The 24,950-nt window shown below is 39.6% G+C and overlaps 2 protein-coding genes across 3 annotated transcripts in view; both read left to right on the forward strand.

Moving 5' to 3' along the window:
- Nucleotides 1–10,952: 10,952 nt before the first annotated feature.
- Nucleotides 10,953–15,563, forward strand: LOC104940021 (claudin-18). 2 transcript variants are annotated; one of them, XM_010756579.3, is made up of 5 exons: nt 10,953–11,299; nt 13,318–13,482; nt 13,571–13,706; nt 13,789–13,902; nt 14,588–15,563. In XM_010756579.3, the coding sequence occupies exons 1-5, from the start codon at nt 11,080–11,082 to the stop codon at nt 14,727–14,729; spliced, it is 777 nt and encodes a 258-aa protein (XP_010754881.2). In that variant the 5' UTR covers nt 10,953–11,079; the 3' UTR covers nt 14,730–15,563. The 2 variants fall into 2 exon arrangements, with proteins under 2 accessions (XP_010754881.2, XP_027145760.1); XM_027289959.1 differs by lacking the exon at nt 10,953–11,299 and adding an exon at nt 11,904–12,184.
- A 5,044-nt stretch (nt 15,564–20,607) lies between these two features.
- The window catches only part of hs2st1b (heparan sulfate 2-O-sulfotransferase 1b), a 15,248-nt gene continuing 10,905 nt past the window's right edge, over nt 20,608–24,950 (forward strand). Inside the window, exons 1-2 of the mRNA XM_019262001.2 lie at nt 20,608–21,302; nt 22,790–23,028. Of these exons, the coding sequence (XP_019117546.1) occupies nt 21,176–21,302; nt 22,790–23,028 (366 nt within the window). The 5' untranslated portion in view covers nt 20,608–21,175. The remainder of the gene's footprint in view (nt 21,303–22,789; nt 23,029–24,950) is intronic.

Below are 24,950 nucleotides of genomic sequence, written 5' to 3' on the forward strand. Positions count from 1 at the left end.
GTTTGTAACTTGACAGCGTTGTAAGTCAGGAAAACCTCAATGGCTTTTTCAGTTTAAATAAATGTTTTAAAAAAATATGATTTACAGTAGAAAATGATTTTGAGAAAACTTTCCTGTAAGAGAACTGCTAAAGATAATCATTTAAAGAAGCAGTGTTTCAGATTTAGGCATCTCTATTTACAGAATATGGCAGAAATGTTTTCATAATAATCACCTGAAAATGGTTTTGTTTTGGGGCCTTTTGTTTTGGATGTTGCAGCTCCTCTTTTTTGGAATGTGTGGGAAAATCCAATGATGCTAACCTAGCCATTACTGGGTAATTTAACATCATTGTTAGAATGTTTTGTCTTTGAGGTGTATTTGTGGATCAATGACAGAATTTTATGTCTAAGTGTAAGATATGTTGACCTCTGTCAGTAGGCACCTGCTAATTAATGTCATATTTTACTGCACTGTAAATATTTAGTAATAGCTAATACAGCTCTATGTAAGAACTAGTGTGATACAAAATGATTTTATTTAGTGATGTGTGAATCTCCACTAGGCAAAGTTTGACCTTAAAACCAGCTGGTGCAGCTTGTGGCCAACGTCAACTCCATGTGTTTTAGCTGTTGATGTTTGGCATAAAACAGTTCTGTATGTAAAATATTTCCATAATCATACTCAGAGCAGCAGCGTTGCAGCCTTTCTGCCTCCCACATCTGACTATATTCACACTCAGTGACAACAAGAACCTCCCTCCTTTCATACCCAGTCCTCCATCTGTGGAGCCTGTTCCTACCATCCATTGTCACTGCATTAACCGTAGGCTAGCATAAAAGTAATTGGAAACTGATGCAAGCCAAAGCTTCAATTAATGCACCACCAAAGTCCCCGTTCTGTGTAATCGGCAATAATGGTTTCATGTTTGGGAGGGCGTTTGGTCACTCGCATTCAGCACTCACCTCCTGACAGAGACTGTTAAACCCTGCTCAAAATCCCCACTCCACAGTAATCTTCATTTCAGTCATTTTCCTTCTTTTTCCATCTCTGATGACAGCTCCAGTGTCTTCGCATTGCTTGCAGTCAGATCGTGCGCCCGAGTGAACAGGAGGTGTAATTGACTACTGACAACTCAGCGACAGGATTCTTAATTATTACTCTAGGGTATGGTGGCTGGCTGGCCTGGGTTGAGCTCTCTTACTGAGTATGCTAACAGAGTCATTTTCCTCTTCTCTGTGAATATTGAAATGCAGTTTTGTTCGCTGCAATTCTGCGTCAGACCCCGAGACTTTTGAATTTAGGGGATGATTGCAAATGAAATGCATGTGCTGTTAGTTTAATGCTGCACAGATTTCGCACAAATGCACTGCAGGCTACAGAAGTGGGTCTCTGGCTCTACAACCGTATCAGTTACTGACCCTATCAGTGCTGCTACAACCACAAGATATTACACTTGTCCTTTGTGAGAACTCTGAATCTGATGGATGTTTGATTGGCGACTATGTCTTAAAAATATATATTTTTTAGACACAAGTTTTGTTTCCTTTGCCTTTGTATATAAATATTTCATCAGCCCTTACAGTGATACGACATTACATTGACACTTATTGTTCTACTAGTACTACACAAGAGCATAATTCCTCTGGTCCTTGGTGTTTGTGTCTGCACTGGGCCTGCTCAGTGTGATAGAGCAGAGTAAAGCGGGTGAGCGTCACTCTGTGCTGCAGTCTGTATCTTTTGTGCGGGTGGATATGGAAGAGGGTGTGAAACAATTGGACAAAATGGCCCTAATGTGCTTAAAGAATCTTCTGTCTTTAATCAAAGCTCACACACATGCACCACAAAGGCAGACAGAGCAAACCCAATTCTCCGCTGCTTCTGCAGAGTGACTGTTCCTCTCCTGGCTTCAGCGTTTCTCCTCTTTGTGCTAGAAATCAGGATCAGGTTGGCTTTGTGGGTTTTTTCTTAACTGTCATTCTCATAGATTCATTGCTTCATCTCTTAAGGAAGGAACAACAGGGATTTTGCTTTAAGAACAGAAAGCAAAGTTGTTGTCATGATTTTATCCTTTTGTTTGATCCCTTGATCCCCTCCAGAAGTCACCATTTGCCAGCCACCTTTCACATATTCCAGAGTCCCAAAAAGTAGCTGGAATGAAAAGTAAATAAATTGACCATTAGTTAAAACCTTCATCTGAGAAGTGGTTGTCCAGTCATAACTTGGTGTGGAAGCCATGTCAAGCTTTTTTCTCCATGTGTCAAGGTAATGCTGTTTTTGGGATGAAGTAACTCATTTCAAGAGTTTGAAAAGAAGAAAAAAGTGTGGCTAACTAGCTTACTACCTTACTACTAATGATGCTGCTATTGCCAAGGCCAAGGAGTTAGATCTTGGAGTGACTAGCACATCCACTCCAGCCAGTCCTGGATGTTATCTGAGTTTAGGCAAACATTAGCACTTCTTGGAGTGCTTATTTCCATGTCTTTTCCATGGATTGTGGACTGGATTGTGGACTCTTTTCCCGGGACATGCAACTTTATCTTTAGCTCAGAGTCTCACAGTTTTATCTGGTAAAGTGAATGATTAGAGGTCTTGGGGCCGAAACGATCTCAACCTATTCTCAAACTTTAAATGGGTAAGAAGCCCGGCTCGCTGGCTTGGAGCCGCTGCGGGATGAACCGTAAAGGGAGCAAGGAAACTAGAGTTTTCATTGCTGTGTGGGCAGGACTTAACAAATGGTCAATTGTGTCTTTTAAATGTATTCAGGTTTTGTTTATGGTCATCGGGCACAGTTCATGTGGTTATAGTGATTACCAGATGGCCCATTGACATGAAATTTCTTTATTCCTGGTACTGCCTATCCGGCACAGTTAAGAGATCAAGAGAGCGATCGGAAATGGCAGCTCATCTCATCTGTAATTTGATGATGAAATAGATGGAAATGAAAGGAAAAAAGGGAGCATACCTGGGAGCGGAAAAAGCATGATGGTTGCTTCATGACCGCTCCTCTTGCCCTTAGTGTAACATTCAGGGGAAGAGTGTCCCTTTGTTATCGCCCCCCTCTCCCGGGCAATTATCACAAACTCCACTTCCCCTGCCCTCCGGAGCCCAGAGAACTGAGCGGCCGGAGTGGGAGAATAGCTACATTTATAATTTTTTTCTTCTCTTTCCATAGATTAATTTTCTAGGAAGCCCTGTCACTGCTGTACAGGAAAGCGGAGAGAGAGGAATAGAGTGTAAAAGGGGGAGATGGTGTGGGGGGAGGTGGGGTGGAGAGATTGGGGCTACAGTGCACAAGCCTTCTCGCTTTTTCGTTTTCGTTTTTTTTTTCTTGACAGATCATTTTCCATGCAGGGGTATCAGGGGGTCTGCCCGATAATTGGCATGCAGATTGCAGCTGATGGCGTCCCGCAACAGAAGAAAAGAACTGGCTAGTTAGAATAATGAGCCAGCCTGCCTGATGGATGGGCAAGGGAGGAGGTCATACAAAATGTTTCAGACACAATTCCTAACCCCCCCCCTTCATCCTCCCCACAACCGCACCGCTACCTGCACCTCCCATTTTTATTTTTCTATTTTTCACAAAGCCCTGATATTTCATTATTTCCTCCTCTCTCTACCCTTCTAGGGCAATGAAAGCATCCCATCTTTCTCTTTCTTCCCTTCTCCTTTTATTTTTTCTTCTTCTTCCCAGCCCAGCTGTGAACACTTTCTTTGCGCTGTGCAGAATTGTCTGCGTATAGGTAGCGCACAGTGACAGTACAGTTTTGGGTGTGCGGAGCCTCTAAAATGTCACAACTCATTAGGAGCCTGACACCCTTAAGAGACTCTAGTGTTTTAATTACAGTAAAGGAGTTAATTACTGGCCTCTCAATGGATTTCTGATTCTCACTCCTCGCTAGCTGGAAGAGTCCATGCTTCAAATACAGGAAGAAGCTCACAAATATGAGGAATGTACTTTTTCATTGAAAACTTTTAATAGGATTTGCAGGCGGAATGGGTCTGAATCTATATTGCTTTTATTTCATTGTCATTTTTATTTTTATTGATTGATGCACTATAAAATCTCAGTTAAGTAAATATATAGATGAAAACACGGATTCAGATTTGAGGTTGACTTTAACATGGCTCTTTTTTTTTTTGGATGAATCACTGTTACAGTATTTGATCCTTGGCCTTCCTTTTACAAAGCATGTCTTACCTCTTCACCATGCCCGGGGCTGCATTTTATAGTGAATTCTTCTAATCTTTGCAGCTTTACAGACAATTAACCCAGACTGTCATTTTACCCTGGACGACCTACTTTCCAGGTCAGGCAGCTGAGTAAACAGAAGAATTATAATAGCCTGTAAGTGTTATTAAGTAACTTGTTGCGCATGAGAGTGCAGAGTGCTGTTTTAAGTCAGTACAAAGAGCACAAATACAAGCAAACTAGAGGCTGCAAACTAAAGAAATACATATGATAATCATATCAACAGTCTACTTTTATATATTGTTTTATAAATAACAGGATCTTTTATAACAACAATTACAATATGTGATATATTATATATGATTGATGATTAATTACTATATAATGATTACCAGCGTGCCTCCTATTGCAATAAACACTAACCCCTCTTCTGAAAGCTTATGTTGATGACGGATAGATATTTTAATAAAAACGGAACAAAGAGCAAATATCCAAGTGTAAGATCTTACATCAGACAAAAAAGAGGGGGAAAAAAAGTGTACAGCACAAACAGATTGCAGACTTTTTTCTGAGTTTCCAGGTTGCATTTAAAAGTTTCTTACACATACTGATACATATTCAATACAATGCATACAGTGGCAGCAAGCGACCCAGGTCAAAACACACACACACACACACACACACACTAGAAATAAAAATGACAAAACTACAAATAATGCATAAAAAAATCTATTAATTTAAATTAATTCATTTTTAATTAATTGAATCCTGAATCAAATTTTAAACTTCAGTCAAAGAACCTTTGACTGAAGACCTTTAAACTTCACAATATGAAAGTCACATGCTTCATTTGCTTCATTATTTTTTTTGTGAGATATTTCTGGAGCACCATCTGCATTTAGCATCTCAATTTCCATCATGCATTGCATTGTGGGACAGTAGTGTCCATCAACAGCACATTTAAAAAATTGGACATTTTGTACTACTTACATAAAACCTGTTGAGGAGCGATATATAGTATGGAATTGGGACACAGCTACTGATTGGCCCTCATCAGGCTGTAAAATTGTGGCAAATTGTGTCAGTTTCTGGAGGAAATGTGCCACACTGGATTATGATTTTGCTAACACTTTATATTCGGGAACACATATTCACCTTTAACTAGGTGCTTACTAATATGCATATAAGTAGCATACTAACCATCTATTAGTAATAATTAAGCACATATTAACACCTTATTCTACATAGCCTTATTCTACCTCTATTACACCATGATTTAATTTTGTCAATTTATTTCATGCATTGTTGTTTCTGAATAATGATATGAATAACCAGTGCCTTATTGGGGCCTTGTAGTTAATGGTGAAAATGTGTTCCCTAATCCAAAGTGTTACCATGATTTTAGAAATGCATAAAAATGCAAAAAAATGTCATCACTGATGCACTGAACACGAGTAGCTCTGTTATTGTGGATGAAGTAAAAGGTTGATTAAAAAAAGTTTGACACTGGAAAGAAAAAATAAATCTCGTCAATGTTTGATCAAGTTTTGCAGCTGCAGCTCTCCCAGCAGCTCTGCAAGCTTAATCTCACTTGCACCCTCATCAACACAACACAGAAGGGAACAAATTTACTGTTTCATCCTCATTCTTCCATGCACGCTAAGGAGCTGTATACAGTACACACCAGATCAAAGCCTTAATTGAAAAATAATTATAGGTACTTAATCATAGAAAGCACTGGGCTAATTGAAGTGAAAACAAGGAGGCAAACGCAGACCCTCAGAATCGTGGCAGAAAGAGGATATTGTAAAAGCTTCTTCTTCAATCCCCATTGTCTTCCAGATTAAATAGGAGAGGGCTATTAGCAGAGTTAATTGGCTCTCTAATTTAGATCTCGCCCCACTGAAAGCATAACGGATGCGAGCCTGTCGACCAATGATGTGTGCACTCTGTCACACTGTCCTGCTGGACTGTGATTGGTTAATTGCTCAGGGATTTTTGAAGTTTTCTCTCATTCTTCAAACGTAACAGATTTATGGGTGTGTGTGTGTGTGTTTTTCGGGTGTGTTCGTCTCCCTGGCTGCACAGGTAGCATTCATTGTTTGGGGGGTTTGAAGTGGATAAGAGTGGGAACTCGTGTGACTCATTTACCTCAACTAGATCACTCGCCCTGCCTTCTAGCTCATATTAATCCTGTTTTTAAATAGCTTTAACTCATGCTGACTTGTCATATGCACTCTCATGCACAAAAAGAAATATGTACTGAAATCCTGATTGTCCTCCTCCTGACCTGCTCATATTTTGTAGAAGTTCTGATGCCCTCAGAGAAATAGCACATTCACTGCAGGCCTTGTTATGCGAAAGGCCTTCTTATCACACTCCCAGCAAGTTTGCGCCCTGCTGTGACAGCCGCCTGTGTTCTCTGCACTCACTCTGCCCTCTAGTGTCCATCAGCCAGCAGTGCACTGATTACTGAATAAAAATCCATTTAGACACCCAAAAGGTGGAAGAAAGTAAATGGGCCATTTTTCTACCATTTTCTGAGACAGCCTTTCATCATTTCACCACATCTCTTTCTAGTGTTTTCTTATTGTACCCTGAGTGGTAATAGAGCTCTTGACTGGAGTTCAAAATAGAAGTTCGTGTGGAAATTTTCTTTCAAGGTCTGTCCCCTAAACTTTTTCTCTTTCTTTATTTTCAAAGTCAGAGAAAATGACAGCAGATTGTGCTACATGCCAGTTATATGACATATGTGGGACTGCATCAGGGAGGACTCACTCACTAACAAGTTTTAACCCCTTAAAAAGCTTGTGAGTAGCATTAAGTGGCATCTAGCTGTGTAGTTGCTGATTGCAACTGTCTCGCTTCACTGTGTACCTCATGGTTTGGAGAAACTGTTAGCCATGAAACAAATGAAAAGTGTAAAAGGCCCAATCTAGAGTCAGTATATAGTTTGTCCATTCTGGGCTACTGTAGAAATATGGTAGTTTAACATGGCGGACTCCATGGAAGAGGACCACAACATCTGCAGATAGAAAAGGCTCATACTAAGGTGACAGAAAATGTAACAATTCATATTTTCATTCAGTGAAAAGACACTAATTAAAACATAGTTACGCATGATGTATTCAATTTCTGCCTGTTAATAGAGTCCCCTAAATCTGACACAATGGACCTTTAATAGAAAGCTTTCCACTGAGTTAGCTTTGGTTGCTCTAATCAAATATGTTTAGCTATGTTAGCTGCATTACATGGCTCTCGGTTGGTTGGTCCACCACCTCAAGGACCAATATATCTCAACAACAACTCGATGGATAGTCATGAAGTCTTGTACAGATATTCGTGGCCCAGAGGCAATCAATTGTAATCGTGTCTCCTGATTTTTCATCCAGCCTCGCAGAGCAATACCCAACTCTGCAGTTCACCTCTACCAGTTCAGAGTGAAGCATTCAGCTGCTAAAGAGACAGATGTTTCTGGGAAACTCATGACACAGTGCTGCAGCCTGTAAGGTAAGGGATACATAACTTATAGAGACACCTGCAGGCGTTGTTAGTTCAGTGGTAGCCATGCGAGCTTGTCAACTTGTTCTGTAAGTAGGTGCTGAATGGCAAAATGACTAGATATAAAGTCTTATAGCTATTGCACATGTGGTGCATTGGCAAATACTCAAACCTTCCAGCAGGCGATGCCTTACAGACAAACAAGTAGTCTGCTGGATTGCTTGGCCTTATAATTTTCTACGCTGCAAAAAAATAAAACAGTAGTGACTTAATGACAGATCCAGCCATGATTCAAACATTGTCTGTGAGTCTCATTTTGTTTAGTTCATCCATATCTTTTTTTATAATATGTCAGAGTTGTGTTTACAGCTTAGAAGGATCTGGGTTCTAACCTCTCACCCGGTGGGGCCTTTCCATGGTTGGGTAGTTAGTGGCTGGGACTGGGGCCACACTGAATTGGTTAATTGGTGACTCCAAGTATGCCATTTTTGATTTCTCCAAAATAACAATCTGCGGGTTTCAACATTATTTGGCTGCAGAGCCACAGAGCATGCTACAACTATCCCCTCCAGAACTGTCACAGTACTTATTTCTGCTCTAATGTGTCCTTGTCACACTTTACCTGATTGTATCCCTATTTTCTAAGACACTTTGGATAGAAGTGTCAGCTAAATGACTAAATGTAAATGTAAATGCAAAGTTTAGCATATTGACTGACCCACTGCTACTTGTTAAGGCGTATAACACCACTCACCACTGATTTACTGCTTCTTCCAGGAAGAAATCTTATTCACGGCATAACAAACATCTTTACAATGAAAACATCATATGATCACAGCTACTTGGCAAATACATATAGTAGTTTCTCTTTTAATGTATATTTGTAAAGGCAGCTCATGATAGGAGAGTTGTTTGCTTAAGGTTCAGCCTGGTGGGAGACAAATGGCTTTGCACAGTAGCCCACAAAAATCATTAGAGCAGCAAGCAGCATGCTAATGTTATCTATTAGATATGCTATTCTATAGACAGTGATCAGATCAGGTCGCCTGTGTGAATGTGTGGGAGAGAGAGTAGTTCCTTCACTTGGGTGGGTCGTTTGAACTACTTTCACAATACTTCATCAGTGATTTATTGTGCAACGAGTCACATGAGAGGTCTAGTCTGCCTTTAAACATAAGGTTTAACCTTATTCACCTCTTTTTTTAATTTGGTCTTTGCACAGAGGGTAAATATAAATTATCAGTGGTTGTACATACTGTATCACGTGTCATAATATATCATTCTCAAATTACTAAATAATATTTGAACTTTGAATCTTTTACCACCAGGAGCCAGAAACATTTAACGTCATTAAGATGTTGCGAGTTATCACATTGAATAATTTAGAAATCCCATTGTTCATGTTTAGAAAGCAAGAGCGCTAAATAAAGAGGTAAAAATATGTTTGTTACTCTGAACAAGGTCCCAACCCAGTTTCGACTCAGTCCTGGTGTCTCACTGGTTCTCTTCAACTTATCAGCCCCAGGCAAATTGGTTTCAGTTCACTACAATCATATCAGTATTTACTTTTGCCTGACTGGCTGCCTGTGGCACAACGATACAGAGCAGCCACCCCAACAACAGTGTCATGCAGTATCGCTTAACACACGCAGCCTGTTAATGTCATGCTTCAAGAACAAAACAGTCCAGTTTATGTTACATAAGAACATGCAAATAACTTTAGTACTTAGTGTTCTGGATAAACTTTAGCACTTGCTCTGTTCAATGTATCAAGATATTGTAAAGATATTAATGAGCACACATTTTTATACCTTTAACCTAATTTTAATGCCTTATTTCAGGGTTTTATCCTGGATCAAAACCAGTGTAATACCCAGGAAGTTACTTTAAACCAGCTTTAAATGGGAGAAAAACATGCACATCTGGGTGTCCTGGCTGATGTTGTCACACCCAGCCTATCCCATCACATTCAGGGTTCCCATAATTAGGATATGACTCAACCAAGATGCTGTAAACAGGATACAGTGCTCAATGTACATGCTTTTCTCAACCATTAAAAGATAAGACTGTATGTCTAATGTCAGGAGATAAAGAAACATGAATGACAGCTAAGGTTATTATATTATATTATTCAGGCAGGCAGAAACAGCTTTTTTAATAACCCCTGAAAATCTTTTGCATTAACACTGATATATTCATGCAAAAGAAAATAAAACACAATTATGTGTTATTTATTAAAGGTATAGTTTGACATTTTGAGAAATATGCTTATTCACTTTCTGCAGGAAAGTTGGATGAGAAGATTGATACCACTTTCATTAGCTTAGCTTAACCAAAGACTGGAGACCAGGAAACAGTTAGCCTGTAAGGTTCTACCAGCATCTCTAAAGCTCACATGCTATATACCATTTATTTAATCCACACAATAACCGAAGTATCAAAACAATTTTCTAAAACTCTGTTTGTTTCTTTTGGCTCTCAGGAGTCATTGGAGCCAAAGACATAACAATGACAGACGTCACAATGTTACTATTGCTTCAAGAGATTAACATCCAAAAACTGAGCTTGGAAATTGCCTCATCAGGACTGTGTCGTTGTGGTTTGATCAGATTTGACTCAAATAGATGTTAATTTCTTTCCAACTAACACAGACATTAAAATGAATACACACATGTAAAAAGGGTTCTTGGTTTGAACCCTTGGACCTTTCTGTGTAAGTTCCCTCCAGATGCTCTAGCTTCCTCACACAGTCCAAAGAGGTGGAGGTTAATGGGTGACTCTAAAATTGCCCATAGGTGTTTCAGCCCTGTGATGAACAAGAGACCTGTCCAAGGTGTACCCCGCCTCTCACCCAGTGTCAGCCCATCCCATAGCCCATCCCAGCTGGGATGGGCTATAGTTACCCTCGACCCTGTAAAGGATGAGCGGCTATAGATAATGTACTAATGTATGTTTAGTGTGTTCATGTCCCATCGCATATAGAAATATGTTTTCAGGGCCTGTAAGCTTGATGGCTTGAATTCAAAACATCTTTAACTAAGAAACTCTGGGACCTATGTATATTTTAAATCTACCCACAGTACACATAGGTACATAAGTAGCAGATCTACAACTGTAGTAAAGGTCATTAAAACTTTCAGAATCACACTGACTCCATATAATCAGTGGTTAGAGAAGCACATCGTGTTCACACCAAGGAGAACTAGTACTGACCATATTTCATTTATACTAATACGCTCCACCCAACTCCTCTTCTATATGACTGGGCTGTGTGCAAACAAGCAGGGTCACTGGTGAAGTCCTTCTTGACTTCACACCTGCTGATAATAAATTCAAACACAGAGCTGTAGTGCTGAGGAGAGGCCGTTAGCTTTTTGAATCCAGAGCGTTTGAGAAAAGACAGCACGATGGCAGCCACTCTTTGTCAGGTCTTGGGCTTTCTACTGAGTCTGTTAGGGGTGGCGGGAGTAATTGCGGCGACGGGGATGGACCAGTGGGCGACGGAGGACCTCTTTGACAACCCTGTGACCGCCGTGTACTCGTATTCGGGCCTGTGGAGGTCGTGTGTCCGGCAGAGTTCTGGCTTCACAGAGTGCCGACCGTATTTCACCATTCTGGGACTGCCAGGTATTTTAATATGGTCTAACTTTAAAAGTATGGTGTATGAAAATGAGGCTTATTGTGATTTACAAAAAAAAAAAAAAAAACAATAATAAATTAAATAAATAAAATAATGGTTTTGTTTATGTTTAAAAATGTAACAGAATCAACGCAGACTAAAGTACTTCTGCGATTCAAAGAAAAGGTTTTATATCATTTATTGATTGAATCATCAAATGTAACTTTATTGTCACATCTACAAATGTGAAGCAAAAAACCTCAGCATGAGTGAATTTTTAAGCTGTATTATAAAGTGACTTATTTGCGCAAAACTGGAATTTTGGCTATAAAATGATAGCATAGTATATTTATATAATCAAACTGTAAAAAAAAAAAAAAACACTAATGGTGTGAGAGGAGAGGAATCATGTCAGTTCTGCGTTTCCTTAAAATTATGGGAAATGAATAATGAAAGGTTAACCACGCCCTTCTGTTTCCAGGGGGTGAACATTCATTGCTACCATTCCCCGAAACTGGGCCCATGAAAGTCCCATGAAAATTAATTTTCGGTAAACATCTGATAAGAGCTGTTCCTTGTTGAAGCATACAAAAAGATAAGCAAGAGCTCCAACGCTGCCATTTCACGACTCCATGACTAACTTGGTTTGAGCGGGACATCTAAAATGGCTGCCTCAATGATTCATTTCTTTATTTATTTAATAGGATTCATGTTGTCTGCATTGGGGCACGTCTTAATAACAGTTGCAACAGAAATGAACATGTGGTGTGTAGAGCGCCTACCTTCTGCATGTGAAGAAATGTTTTTCTGTTATGGGTTATGGAACTCATGTGTACGGACAACATATGGCAGAACAGAGTGCAAACCTTATATTACCATACTTGGACTGCCAGGTAAGAGAATTACACGTAGAGAGAAAGAGACGTTTATCGAATATTCCTCCACATGTTGGATTAAGGAGAACATTTTCCAAAGGACCTTGGAAGGTACTTTAGAATATTTGGGAGGTTTTAGGGCAGATTTTCTCCATTTCCCCCCCTGCATAAAAATGCAGTCGACTGCAGAAAAGATGGTGTCTCTCCGGAATCAAATGGAAATTTGATGAGACATCCAAAGCTTAGCTGAGCAAGCACAAGCTTTACCAGAGTGTCACACAATGTAAAGTACATTTCCACACTCTGTACTTAACAGCTGAATGTAGTGTAGAGCATATTGTACATAAGCTCTTAAAGGCTTAAGTCTAGAATTGTACGGGTACAATATCTGAGGCCATTGAAAGATTCCATTTAGGTCAGTATGTTTTATTACATGCTGCCTTATTTTATTAATTTTGATATCGCTGCTGCTGGAATAAAACATAGCTGCACTTCTGTATTTTCCTTACTTCACTTTCTTTACTTTAATTACTCAATACTTGAAGTGTTCCTTAAACACTTAAAGCCTCCTTTAAATATGCTTTATAAATCGGTTATTTGTCTTTGCTGAAATAAATTTTTTTAAGTAGTTTATTTCAGGGTGATTGGAAGGTACCATTTTTGTTCTTGTATATATGTGTCTGCAGGTATTTTTGCATGTACTGTATATCTGTGTATTTGTACATATGTAAATGTGTGTGTGTGTGTGTGTGTGTGTACCATTTTGTCTTTCTGGTTTATTGTAAGATTAAGAACTGAAAAAATGAGCATATGAATACAATAACAATAGCACAGAAGTACAGAATTATCAGGAAAAGTGTGAAAGTATTGTGCTGTATTATTGTTTGTGAAGGATTAACATTATTGATGCATTGATGTGTAGGAGATGGAGCTAATCTTAACAACTGTATACCCTGTTGGGTAGATCCATGTATGAAAATACAACAGAATTTATCTGTTAATTCTATGTTTCATCATCAAAAAATCTTAACTTGCAAAGTGACTATAAGTAATACGTTTAAAGTAGGATGAAAACATACTCAAAGAAAGTACAAGTACCTCTGAAATAATGTGATGAGAAATGTTCTAAATGTTCTAACTTTGGCTTTCAGCTCTGCTCCAAGCTGTCCGGGCCTTGATGATTGTAGGTATTGTTCTGGGAGTCATCGGCTGCCTTATCGCCATATTTGCACTGAAGTGCTTGAAAATGGGGAACATGGAGGACAACATCAAGGCCACGATGACCCTGACAGCCGGGATCTTGTTCCTTCTTGCAGGTTGCAGTAATGTTTGTTTGCAACGTTTAGTTCCGTTATTGCAGCTACACCTTTTTTATTCAATCCATTGTGTTTTCTTAATTTTTAGGGGTCTGTGGCATTGCTGGCGTGTCTGCCTTTGCCAACTTGATTGTGCAGAGTTTTCGGTTCACGTCATATGCTGGTGAAGGGTTTGGTATGTATGGAGGAGGTGTTGGTGGACTTACGGGAGCTCTGACTCCAAGGTAAGGTTAAGTTACAAGGATATTTTCTTTTATATTCTGCAGCACTTTGTTATGTTTTCCTGTAATCACTGTCTTCTTTCAGGTACACTTTTGGCCCCGCTCTTTTCGTTGGCTGGATTGGTGGTGCTATATTGGTCATTGGAGGCATCATGATGTGTCTGGCCTGCCGTGGAATGACTCCAGATAACAAGCAAAGGTACGTCCCATCATTGAGGGAAGTAATAACTAATCTGTGACCTTTTCTGACCTTTAGCAGAACTGGTGGGGAATGGCAGCAACTTTGCAAGAACTTCTCTGCTTCAGCACAGTAAAGTAACAGATAAGTAAGCTGTTAAATAGAGCAGAGATCCAACAGAAATGTCTAGTAAGCAGGTGCTACATACAAAATACAAGTGTAGATTGTATGTTCACCACTGTTAAATGAAAGCACTTAAAGACAGAAATCTTGGCTTCTGACAAAGCTGAACAACAATATAAAGCACCTTCGGATATATTTTGTTATGCTGCGAGCAGTAAAAATCTTCATGCCTTTCAAATTTAAGGACTCATACTCAGCAAAATGTAAATGCAAATCCTTAGGTGTGTTTTTTTCTCTGCATATATAATGCAGAGTTGCAAATGCTTACGAGGCTGCTTGCAAAACGATACAAACAGTCTTTATATGCTTCTCCCAGTCACACTTGTAGATCTATTCCTTGTAATATGTTTTCAGTCATATTGTTTTTGACTATTTTAATATTCTCATGAGTGATGGGACACCCAGAGAGAGTGGAGCAGTGAGCCCTGATGTTATAATTTCATTCCAGCAGCTTAAAATGCCTCAAACTCTTTATCTTTGTCTATCTTTTATTTAAAATTGGTTATTTTCTGGTGTTCTTCAGGTATGATGGGATGGCCTACAAACCTGCCTCTCAACACACCGTCTACAAGTCTGACATCAGGCCCCGTCCAGCCTACAATGACTCCTACAAAGCCCAGAGTGTGGACGGCAGGCAGTCCACCCAGAGATTTGACTATGTGTAGAATCATTTCATTCATCTTTTTGTTTTGTTTTTTATGTCCACAGCTCTGTGATGATGCTTGACTTTTTCACTTTTTTTTGCCTGCATTCAAAGGAAGAGTGTTTTTTTTTTTTTTTATTTCTCTGTACTTTAATCTGTCAGAAACATTTATGGTCTTTTTTTTATTATTATCATATAATCATAATTATAAAAATCTTTGTGTTTTGTGATTTACTTTTGTGTCATTTCTTTCTTTTGTGTCAATAATAACTAATGAAGTTATTCTTATTTTGGCTCAGTCAGACTTCGTGACATCATGTAACACAAAGTAAAGAATAAGACTAGATTGGATATATTAGAAGATTGGAGACAGTTGTCTTGTGCTGTTGGGTCTACATTGTGTATTTATCAAATTCATTATTAAATTAAAAAGGGTCATGTTACAGCAAACTATTCATCACCTAGACATTAGTTTACACCCAGAGCAGGTAAGTTCAATTATTGTGAGTCAAAATGAAAAAAAAAAAGAAAACAGAATTAAGTTGATCAAAACATTGCTTATTACTGATGCAATGGAGCTCAAATTACATTACATACAATTATCGTTAGCCAAACTGACTAAATAACATTGGTTAGGTTAACTTATTTGGATAATGGATTTATAAATGCATATGTCTAATGTGTATTTATGTGTTTAGGTGTGATTGCACTTACCTCAAACTCTTAAAAAAATTAAATGAGGCTGAGAGGTTAGATTTAACATTGAAATAAGTGGAGAAGTTAATTGAATTTGAGCATGTCCTGTCATAAAAGAGAGGATCAAAACATCTGAAATAAACAACCATATTGATTATTATGTTGTTGTTTATCCTATTAGTGTTATCAATAGAAAATGCAGTGGTCATCAGTTTATCCATGGCAGTTACCTGTTATCTGCAGCCCTCCAGCACCATATGATAAATACAATAATTGTCACATTGTTTTGGGGTAATTGAATAAAGTAAATGGCTCCCCTCGGATAGACACTGCATCTTTGATATAAGCCTTGTCCATTGGTCAGACGCTGTGCTGTGCTGTGCTGTGCTGTGCTGTGCTGTGCTGTGCTGTATGTATCTGGACTGCTCTTTGATACCAAGGCACCACAGTTCCAGTTCCTCCTCTGGGATCTGTCTTTATTTCCCAGAGAACAGACAGAAAATGTTTAGATAATTTGCATGAAATCACATTTCTTGATAATACAATTAATGGAAGTAATAAGTGGGTGGTAACATTTAATCACAATAAAAGTGAGTCATTAACTGTTTCGTTAAATTGTAGAAGAAGTAATGGCTCTGCATTAAGACAATGTGAGAAACCTCTTTAGGCTCCTTTTCTGCTCACTCATTACATTACATTACATTGCATTTAGCAGACGCTTTTATCCAAAGCGACTTACAGAGACTTACACTCATGGAGTTTCCATATTAGAAGAGGCTGCATGAACACTTATGAACACTTCACATCTGTGAGGACAGACTGGTTATCTACTGCAATAATATTTTCTATTGCTTCACAGATACTGATCACTTTGGTTAAATGTTGTCATCAACTAAATAAATGTTTTTTAAACTGAAAGATTTTGTGACATAAATGTCTATCATACAAGTCATACAAGTGATGATGAAACCATCACAGAGCCATGAAGATTCTTTTAGCTCAAGAAGGAAGTGTGTGTGTACGACAGCAATCATATAGTCAGTCCACCCTTGGTATTAACCATGCTTGGTGTGCTAGAAATAAAACAATAACCCTTTTTTATTTGAATAATTGTATAATAATTCTTTGGAAGTTGGTGCAGAACCTGAGTTTGCTGCTGACCTTTAGCTCTAGTTTAACCAGATTTATAAATCATTGCTAAGTTTTACGAGAAGAGTTACGGTCTAACTAATGCATTTTTTTCTTGGAACTCTGACACCACCTACTGGCTGAGAAATGCATCACTGCTCTGTTAGTGCAGTAGATTCATGATTCAGTGATTGAGCAGAACTCCCAAGAAGACACACATCAGATTCCTTATGTTCTTCTTCATCAGCTTTTCAAGGATCATACACTTTGAGTTTGTGTTGTTCTTCTCAACGTTCTTGAGATATGCGTACAAAATTCAAACCTTTTTTGTGCATGAAATATATTGTGGATTCTTTTTTTTGCTGTAATTTAAATAATTAGATATTGTCAGACTTGATATTATGACAAGATGATGTATGCACATATAAATTACAAGTCACAGATTAGCTCAAAACTTTACCAGCATATAGTCAAAGTGAGCAGGAACTTTCCGCAATTGTGCATGTCATTTCTTTATAACTGGAATAATAATTTATAATAGCTGGAAGAATTTCCTCAAAGTTTACAAAGAAACAAAAATAAAAATGTAAGAACAATGTTTATGTACATTGACTGGACTGGTAGCAACCTAAAAGATAAAGGGAGACTATATAGACTATACAGTATATGTCAATGAGTCAGACCGCTCTTTCCTTTATGTTACTTAAATACTTAAAGTCTGCATCAAACACATTAAATATGCTGTAAAATAGTTGCTGAAAACATGTGAAAAGACTTTGAACGATATATTACTGAGATGCGGAGTTAGAGGTTCATACAGTTTTTCACCAGTTTTCAGTCCAGGATTTTGTGGGCGGTCCTTAAAGGGTGGCTCGATGACACGCTGAGGCCACCCTGAGCATACCCCTGCACCCCTAGGAGAGAGATAGAGATGAATTCAGTGTTTCAAAGTTAGTCATGTTATTTTCTGAACTCATCTGACAGTGGGGGCGTGGCTTCAGCACACTCATCGGACACGCCCCCACAGTCCTGGAGCTGAGAACTCATTTTTACAGCTAATTTCATAAACTCGTTGATATTTTTAATCATTTAAATTTGTCTGGGTAGTTAATAACACTTTCTTCTTTGATCTGTCAAACTCATATTTCTTCTTATTTCTAACACATATTTATTCTTACTTTACATGGACTTTAACTGATAAAAGGTAAAATTATTGTGTGTGCAGTTTTAAACTAAGAATACAAGTGTTTCACCACACATTAAGCAGCCTTTCAAGGTCCAATTTGTTTTGTTGTTACAGTGTGTGTCTGGCAAGCAACAGTACTTCCAATGTTGTACTCAGTCAGCTTCAACAATAAAAGCTGAAGACTGTTGTTTTAAATATTAACTTTTGCATTATCTTCAACAGCAACATGTCATGTCTTAATATCTTAAGTGTCACTGGTGACATGGTTATAGATGCTTTTGTCAGTGGAAAATGAGCTGAGCTCAGACAACAGCTGTGTGCCAGGCCAAGCATAACAGACCCTGAAGGTAAGAAGTGAAACAATGGATCTGGGCAACTGTGGGTGGAGGATAGGACACGCCACATCAAGCTTAGCCATATTAATCCCTTCAGGAACAATACACACATTATACAGCACTCGGGGACGGATGGTTTGACGGATATTTAAAACATATTGTATTAATTATCAATCAATTCTGTCTTACTTAAACTTACTTCAGTCCAACCCATTACCCCAATTCGTTCCCTTCGTTTTGGAATTTAGGGCCAATAGACCTTGTTTACATGAAACTTACATGAGAGTGTTTTTGACCCCAGGACGACACAAGGATTAAGTAGTGTGCCCTTTTCTCAGGCACACTCAATTAGCATATTAGCATCCATGTGTGAGTGGGCCTGATCTGTATCAGAAGGGGAAATGAAAGGCCTGACAATGTCACACAGTGCCTCAGATAAAGAGATAGTTCTGCTTCATGTCAAAAAGTCAAATGTGTCTACTTTTTCATTTGTTTTTGGCAACAGATGAGAATAAATCTACAAACTGGATGTTTAACACTAATATCCTCAGTACTTGTCTGTTTTCAAAGTTGATTGTTTTTATGTTTATTGTGTAGGTTATAGATATTTCTGTCAGTTTATTGTGTTTTTTGTTTTGGTCTTTTCTACTTTTTTTCTAATTCTGTAGAGTATGCTACACTTTTCTTGCTGTAACAAGTAAATTTTTCCGTGGTGGGATGAATAAAGTATATCTAATCTAATACTATGTGTATACTCGTGCAACAGTCCTTGTGAAAAGAGTGGAAGCTCTACAGACATGCTAAAGGGTTTGTTAATTTTGCAGTGAACATTTAAGGGATGATTTACATTTATGTTTAAAGACTAAATTCGTAAACATAAATCTAACCAGTACAGAATCATGTACACATCTGCACCTTCTTAATATGTACAAACATGAGTGAGCACATGCATTACGACAAAGGATATGACCAACTTGTCATCATACAACTGCCCCTCCGGAAATTCATACCACTGGTGGGATGTACATTTACTTAAATACTTTACATAAGTACTGTACAGTTTTGAGGTACTTACAACAAACTGGACTGGTCTGACAACACGTCTTATCTTATCTTATCTTACAAGATTCACAATTTTTATTTAAAAAATTACTTATGCTTACATATTAATACACTAATACATAAATAATTCTAATTTGTATAATATGATATGCATTATTCTGTACTTTTTTATTTTTATTTTGAGTCAAAGAAAAAAGTTTAAGGTTTAAAGTTTAATGCAGGACTTTCACTTGAAAGTATTTCTATTTTTTAAAGATCTGATGACTTCCCTTACTATCAGAAGAATGATTGATTAGTCATTATTTAAAAACAAAAGCTGTAATATGTATTTCAATTACATCCAATAACAGTTTACCAGTGGACCACCAACACCTCACACAGGTCATTCTCCTTATTAGGAGACGCCTTATTATTACACAGGTGGTCAATATTGTAGGTGTGATGCAAAGCTGGAGTTAAAGGTGCTTCTTGGAAGTCAAGTGAAGTTCATGAATAAATCTATAATGATGACTTGATGGTGAATATTTTAAGATATGACCAAAAATATTTTACATAGGCCTACGCCTCCTTTTTCCATCAGGGCTTGTGTGGCCACAGAGAGACATGTTCTGAAATGTTTCTGAGCAGCGCTGTTGGAAGTCTCATCACATCATGATCCAATGACTTATTTTACTGTTTGTCCAAGTTGTGTTGATAAAGCAGAAGCTGTCACAAGAGAAGAACTTACGGCTACCAGATACATCCACAATTTTCTGATAATGTTAGGTATCTCAACACACTTCCCTCCTCACAGTGGATGAGGAAGCAAAGTTATCTGAGAAATATTTCATGATACATTGGTGAGCTGTTAAGATAAAGCCTCTGTTGTTTACACCGGAGAACAGCTGTTAGCATTATGCAGTGTTACTCTCTGTGGAAAGATCCATGCTGAAGTGAGGAGAAGGAGATGAGGATGCAGAGCTGGATCTAAGATGGTACAAACCATGAGTAGCGTCTATTATCATCTATTATCTATTACAGTGCTAAGCAGGCTACAGAGGGAGTGTGGAGAGTGTAGCAGCACAGAGACGTGGCTGAATGAACTCACTGAGGAGTCGCTGGGATCTCTGGACAGCTCTCAGCTTGTGAGAGTGGACAGCTAAAGACAGACAGACAGACAGCTGAAGGCAGACAGGAAAGCAGGGGGAGAGAGGGGGAATGACACACAGCAAAGGAAATGTCCGTAAGCCACAGGCCGGAGTCAGAACCAGGTCGCGCAGGATGGACTCAGCCTCTCGTACGTGAAGAGCTCACTCTACCAGCTGATCCACCAGGACACCAACATTTATTTATTCATGAGGATTTTCTTATCCACCTTGTATATTGTGACTGTCACTAGTGAACTAGTGCAGTTTCTCAACCCTGGTCCTCGGGGACCACTGCCCTGCATGTTTTAGATGGTTCCTGCTCCACCACACCTGATTCAAATGAGTGGCTCGTTATCAGACCACTGCAGAGCTCGATGACGAGCTGATCATTTGAATCAGGAGTACAGATCACTGCTTCCCATCCATCCACTGAGTATTAATTAGAAGTGAGCTAACACTGCGCTATTCTGGAGACGACAGAAGGTTTACATTCAGTTCGTTTGTTGCTTTGTTGTCACAGTACACACGCGGGTCAGTAGGGGGCAGTGTTCACACTCAGCGTTGTTCCTCAAGTGAACAGGAAGCAGAAGAAGACGCTGCATTCCACCAGGCTGGTCTGTACATGTCTGCAGTCCTCCAGCTTCATGTCGGGTCTGGACGGACCGTGCAGTCTGCGTGCTGTGGACTGAACAGAAGCCTGAAGTGACAGTGACAGACGGTAGCATGAGCGGAGAAGCTAACCTGCGGTGAATCCGGTCGATCAGTGGTTGAGGATCAGCTGATGGCGCCGAACAGTTAACGTGAGAGAAGTTCATCCAGTCACTGACCTGAGGCCAGCTCCTCCTGTGTTGTTCCTGTGTTTGCCTGTAGCGGTGGAGCTGAGACACTTCCCCGCGTGCTGTCCGCGCCATGACCCGGCCTCCCGTGTGACCTGATGGGGCTTCTGAGGAGCACGATGCCGCCGCACAGGTTCCAGCTGCTGGCTGTTCTGGCGTTTGGAGTGGCGATGCTGTTCATCGAGAACCAGATCCAGAAACTGGAGGAGTCCAGAGCCAGACTGGGTGAGAGCACAACAAATCAGAAGAACAGACTACTGCACCACCCTGTTGATCACATGAAGGATGAGTGCAAACAGCTGGCACACAGCACGTGGACTGCAGAGCAAACAAGACAAACTCAGAGAGACAGATGATGGAAACACAATCATCTGAATACAACAGCCAGCAGTCTAAATAGTGGTAGTGTCCAGGGCCCGTGTGTAACTTTAAGGAGATGTATAGGCAGAATCTGAATATAATAGGCATAGCTATGTTTTCATGTGTGTATGTTTTTCTGACCTTTTTAAAATGAGCCTGTTATATCCACAGAGGGAGCGAGTCCTCTTCAGTCAGCCATGTTAGGCCAGCAGTGCAACTTCACCACCAGATGCCACTAAATCCCACACACCGCACCTTTAATCATCTTCGAGATCAATAAATGTTGGCATACTGTTCAGCGATACTGAACAAGTTTGTATCTTAAAGGGACATTCAGGTATTTTGAAGTGGGCTTGTATAGTGTACATGAGGTTATGAGTCAGTGTGTACCTACAGTACTGCAGAACAGCACAACACGGCCATAAAGTTAGGAGGGCTTACTCTGTGGTCGGTACCATGTCTGTCTAGCAGTAAGGTGAAGCAGGCAGCATATTCTTCATATAGTACTGTGAGGTGTAGCTCCAACATGTTCTTCTGCTGAGCCTGTCCACAGCAGTGCAGAGAGCACAGTGACCACCATCTGCTGCAGCACACCGCTCATGAGCCTCGTACTACCACATTTCAAAATGAAAAACTCTCCGTTCAACATTCACCATACTGCACTTGAAGCTGAATGTTGAGTGGAATGACAGATGAGGATGTGGCAGTGAGAGAAAGCAGACTGCATTGTGCACACATTGTGTAAATGTTTGTGTTTATTCATGAGATAGTGAGCAGTAACTAACCGCCCGCACATTTACTGTAGAATCCCTTAAAGAGGAACGAGGGCCAAGAGAGCACCCATCTGCCTCATCCTGCAGACACATGGCTCCTCTCTCCTCAGTGTCTGACAGCGAAGGGGGGCCTGCATTACTTTGAATAACACACAGCCGGTCCAAGAGAGGCTCACAAGGCATTGTGTAATTGGTTTTAATTAACACTGCAGTGGAGGAAACACTTTTAATTATAGCTCCTGTCAATATTATCATCAAAAGCTTAATTAGTTGTTTCGGTGTTATTGTGTTTTGAAGGTCTGACTTGTTTTCCTTTAATTAAGGCATGCTAACCAGCCCACTGCCCTTACATTTAAACTGCTCGTTCATTTCTACAACTGCTGTACCTTTGTCTTTGTCTGCATCATTGTGTTGGTGGCCTTGCACTTGCTGTGTGTGTTGCCAAATGAGAATAACAAACACACAAATTTTTTAACTGGCTCATTAAAATGGAGGCAGCCAGTTCAGCATCACATAAACATTCATATACATACGCGTCTGATGGTTCATGTGTAAACATTGTATTTTCTGCCTGTACAGAACGTGTCATTGCCAGACACGAGGTGGCTGAGGTGGAGCAGCGTCACAGCGAAGATGTGCGGTGGGACTCGTCACGTCCGGTAGACAAAGACGACATGGTCATCATCTACAACAGGGTGCCCAAGACGGCCAGCACGTCCTTCACAAACATTGCCTACGATCTGTGTGGGAAGAATGGCTTCCACGTCCTGCACATTAACACGACCAAAAACAACCCTGTCATGTCTCTGCAAGACCAGGTGAGCCCGTCCACCACTGTTGTATTTAGAATAAGAATCCTATTCAAAACATGTAAGGTTGACAGAAACAAGTATATTTCTGTCATTGTACTAATAATACTGTACTTAATCCAACAAAGAAGCAAAGCTAGAAGTCCTTTTGTTGGCACAGCAGATGCTCAGCTCATGACAGGCTTGTGGGCACTTTGATTATCACAACTGAAAATCTGGAATTCTAAATAGGCCTGTGCTCTGGACAGAGCATTAAACGTCTCCACGTGAACATGGCTTTGATACTCTATATGGTTATATAAAGGCTTTATTTATGAACTGCCTTAACTCACATCTGTTGGATGTTGAACTTCACCTGTCTTGGGCTGTGAATTCTTCTGTGATGTTCTGAATGGTACCTGTTCATCATTCAGACCCTTCACTGAGTTATGCAGAGGAGTGAGCAGAGTATGCAGGGTGAAAGGATGGAGTGCTGCAGTTTGGAAGACTACAAGGTCAGCCAATAGAGTTTGAGCTGTAGGTGTTTATTTCCCATATTGCTGTCACTCACTGAAGGTCAGGTTTCAGTGGTTGGGTGGGTGGATGGATGGATGGATGGTTGGATGGTGCAGTCAGAAAGACGTCCACATTTCAACTCTCTTTATTTGAAATTAAATGATCACCATGTGTTTTGACAGAAAGTGAGTGGACATGTAAAGATAAATGAAGCAGTATTTTTATTTATTTTTTTAAACCTTTGCATCTGTACTGTAGGCCAACACTATTGTGACAATCCACCTCCTGATAATCAGATGATCATTCGATCCCCGGCTTCTCCAGTCTGCATGTCAAAGTGTCCCTGGGCAAGATACTGAACCCCAAATTGCTCCTGAAGGCTGTGCCATCAGTGTGTGAATGTGTATGAATGGGTGAATGAGATATGTAGTGTAAAAGCTTTGAGTGGTCGGAAAACTAGAAAGGTGTTATATAAGTACAGTCCATTTACCATTTCAAGACCATCTAAACTAAGACAGAGTGTATCAACAGCATGGAGACCTGGACCAGACCAGTGCGATGTAGAATGATCCAGCATTTCAGGAAAACAGCAAATATTAGAAAAGTTAGAAAATAAATGTTTGTGTAGTTTTTTTCTTCTTTCCTGCCTCATTAATCGTATCAAGATCCCTCAGACTTCCGTTCTGTCAATTTGGTTGGGAACAGCCTAGCTACACTGCTTAATTTTTAAAGTATTTAGCTCCACTTCAAACAGCTACATCAGTGTTAACAATCTAATATAAATATAATTATCAGGGTATTTTTCAACAGAAGGAGTAAGTTTGACTTTAGTTTGTTTGCTTTAGTCTGATCTTAAATCAATTCAAATCAATTTTATTTGTATAGCCCAAAGTCACTTGCCCACAAAAACCCTTTTAACAGGGAAAAAAAAGTGGAAGAGAGAGAGAGAGAGAGAGAGAGAGAGAGAGAGAGACAGACGGGAAGTTCCCCACAGCTACAGGGAAAGTGGGGTTTTGAGAAACCAACGGAGGGTCAAAGTGATTTCATCAATCACTGCAGACAGCTCAGTGAGAGGCAGGAGGGGAAATGCAGAGTTAGGACTCTGATCACTCGTGTTAGACCACAGTGTTGTTTTGCCGTTGTGCGGCACCCTGGGATGCTTCCGTTCAAGGGTTGCCTGTAGGTTCAGCTGATTTTATACAGCAGACCCTCTGCTTGAGGTTTTTGGTGACTGTTCGAAGTCAAAAAAAGATATTTACTTATTGCTGGGTTTCATCTAAATGAAGTAAAATGGGAACAGGCAGGAGGAGTTTGATGTTATGGCAAGGTTAATGTAAAGGCTTGTTCTGAGTTGAGAAACCTACAGAGAAGCTCAAAGGACAAGAAGATAGCATTACCATTCAAATGATTAAATGATATAGAATATTTGAGATATT

The sequence above is a fragment of the Larimichthys crocea genome, chromosome XVII (assembly GCF_000972845.2).
Source record: "Larimichthys crocea isolate SSNF chromosome XVII, L_crocea_2.0, whole genome shotgun sequence".
NCBI classification, from domain to species: Eukaryota; Metazoa; Chordata; class Actinopteri; family Sciaenidae; genus Larimichthys; species Larimichthys crocea.

What these genes read in the sequence shown, in the direction of transcription:
- LOC104940021 (XM_027289959.1), top strand. Translation starts at nt 11,956, where the DNA reads ATGGCTGCCTCAATGATTCATTTCTTTATTTATTTAATAGGATTCATG. An exon ending in GATCTTGTTCCTTCTTGCAG is followed by an intron (nt 13,483 to 13,570) that starts GTTGCAGTAATG and finishes CTTAATTTTTAG; the next exon opens with GGGTCTGTGGCATTGCTGGC. An exon ending in ACTCCAGATAACAAGCAAAG is followed by an intron (nt 13,903 to 14,587) that starts GTACGTCCCATC and finishes GGTGTTCTTCAG; the next exon opens with GTATGATGGGATGGCCTACA.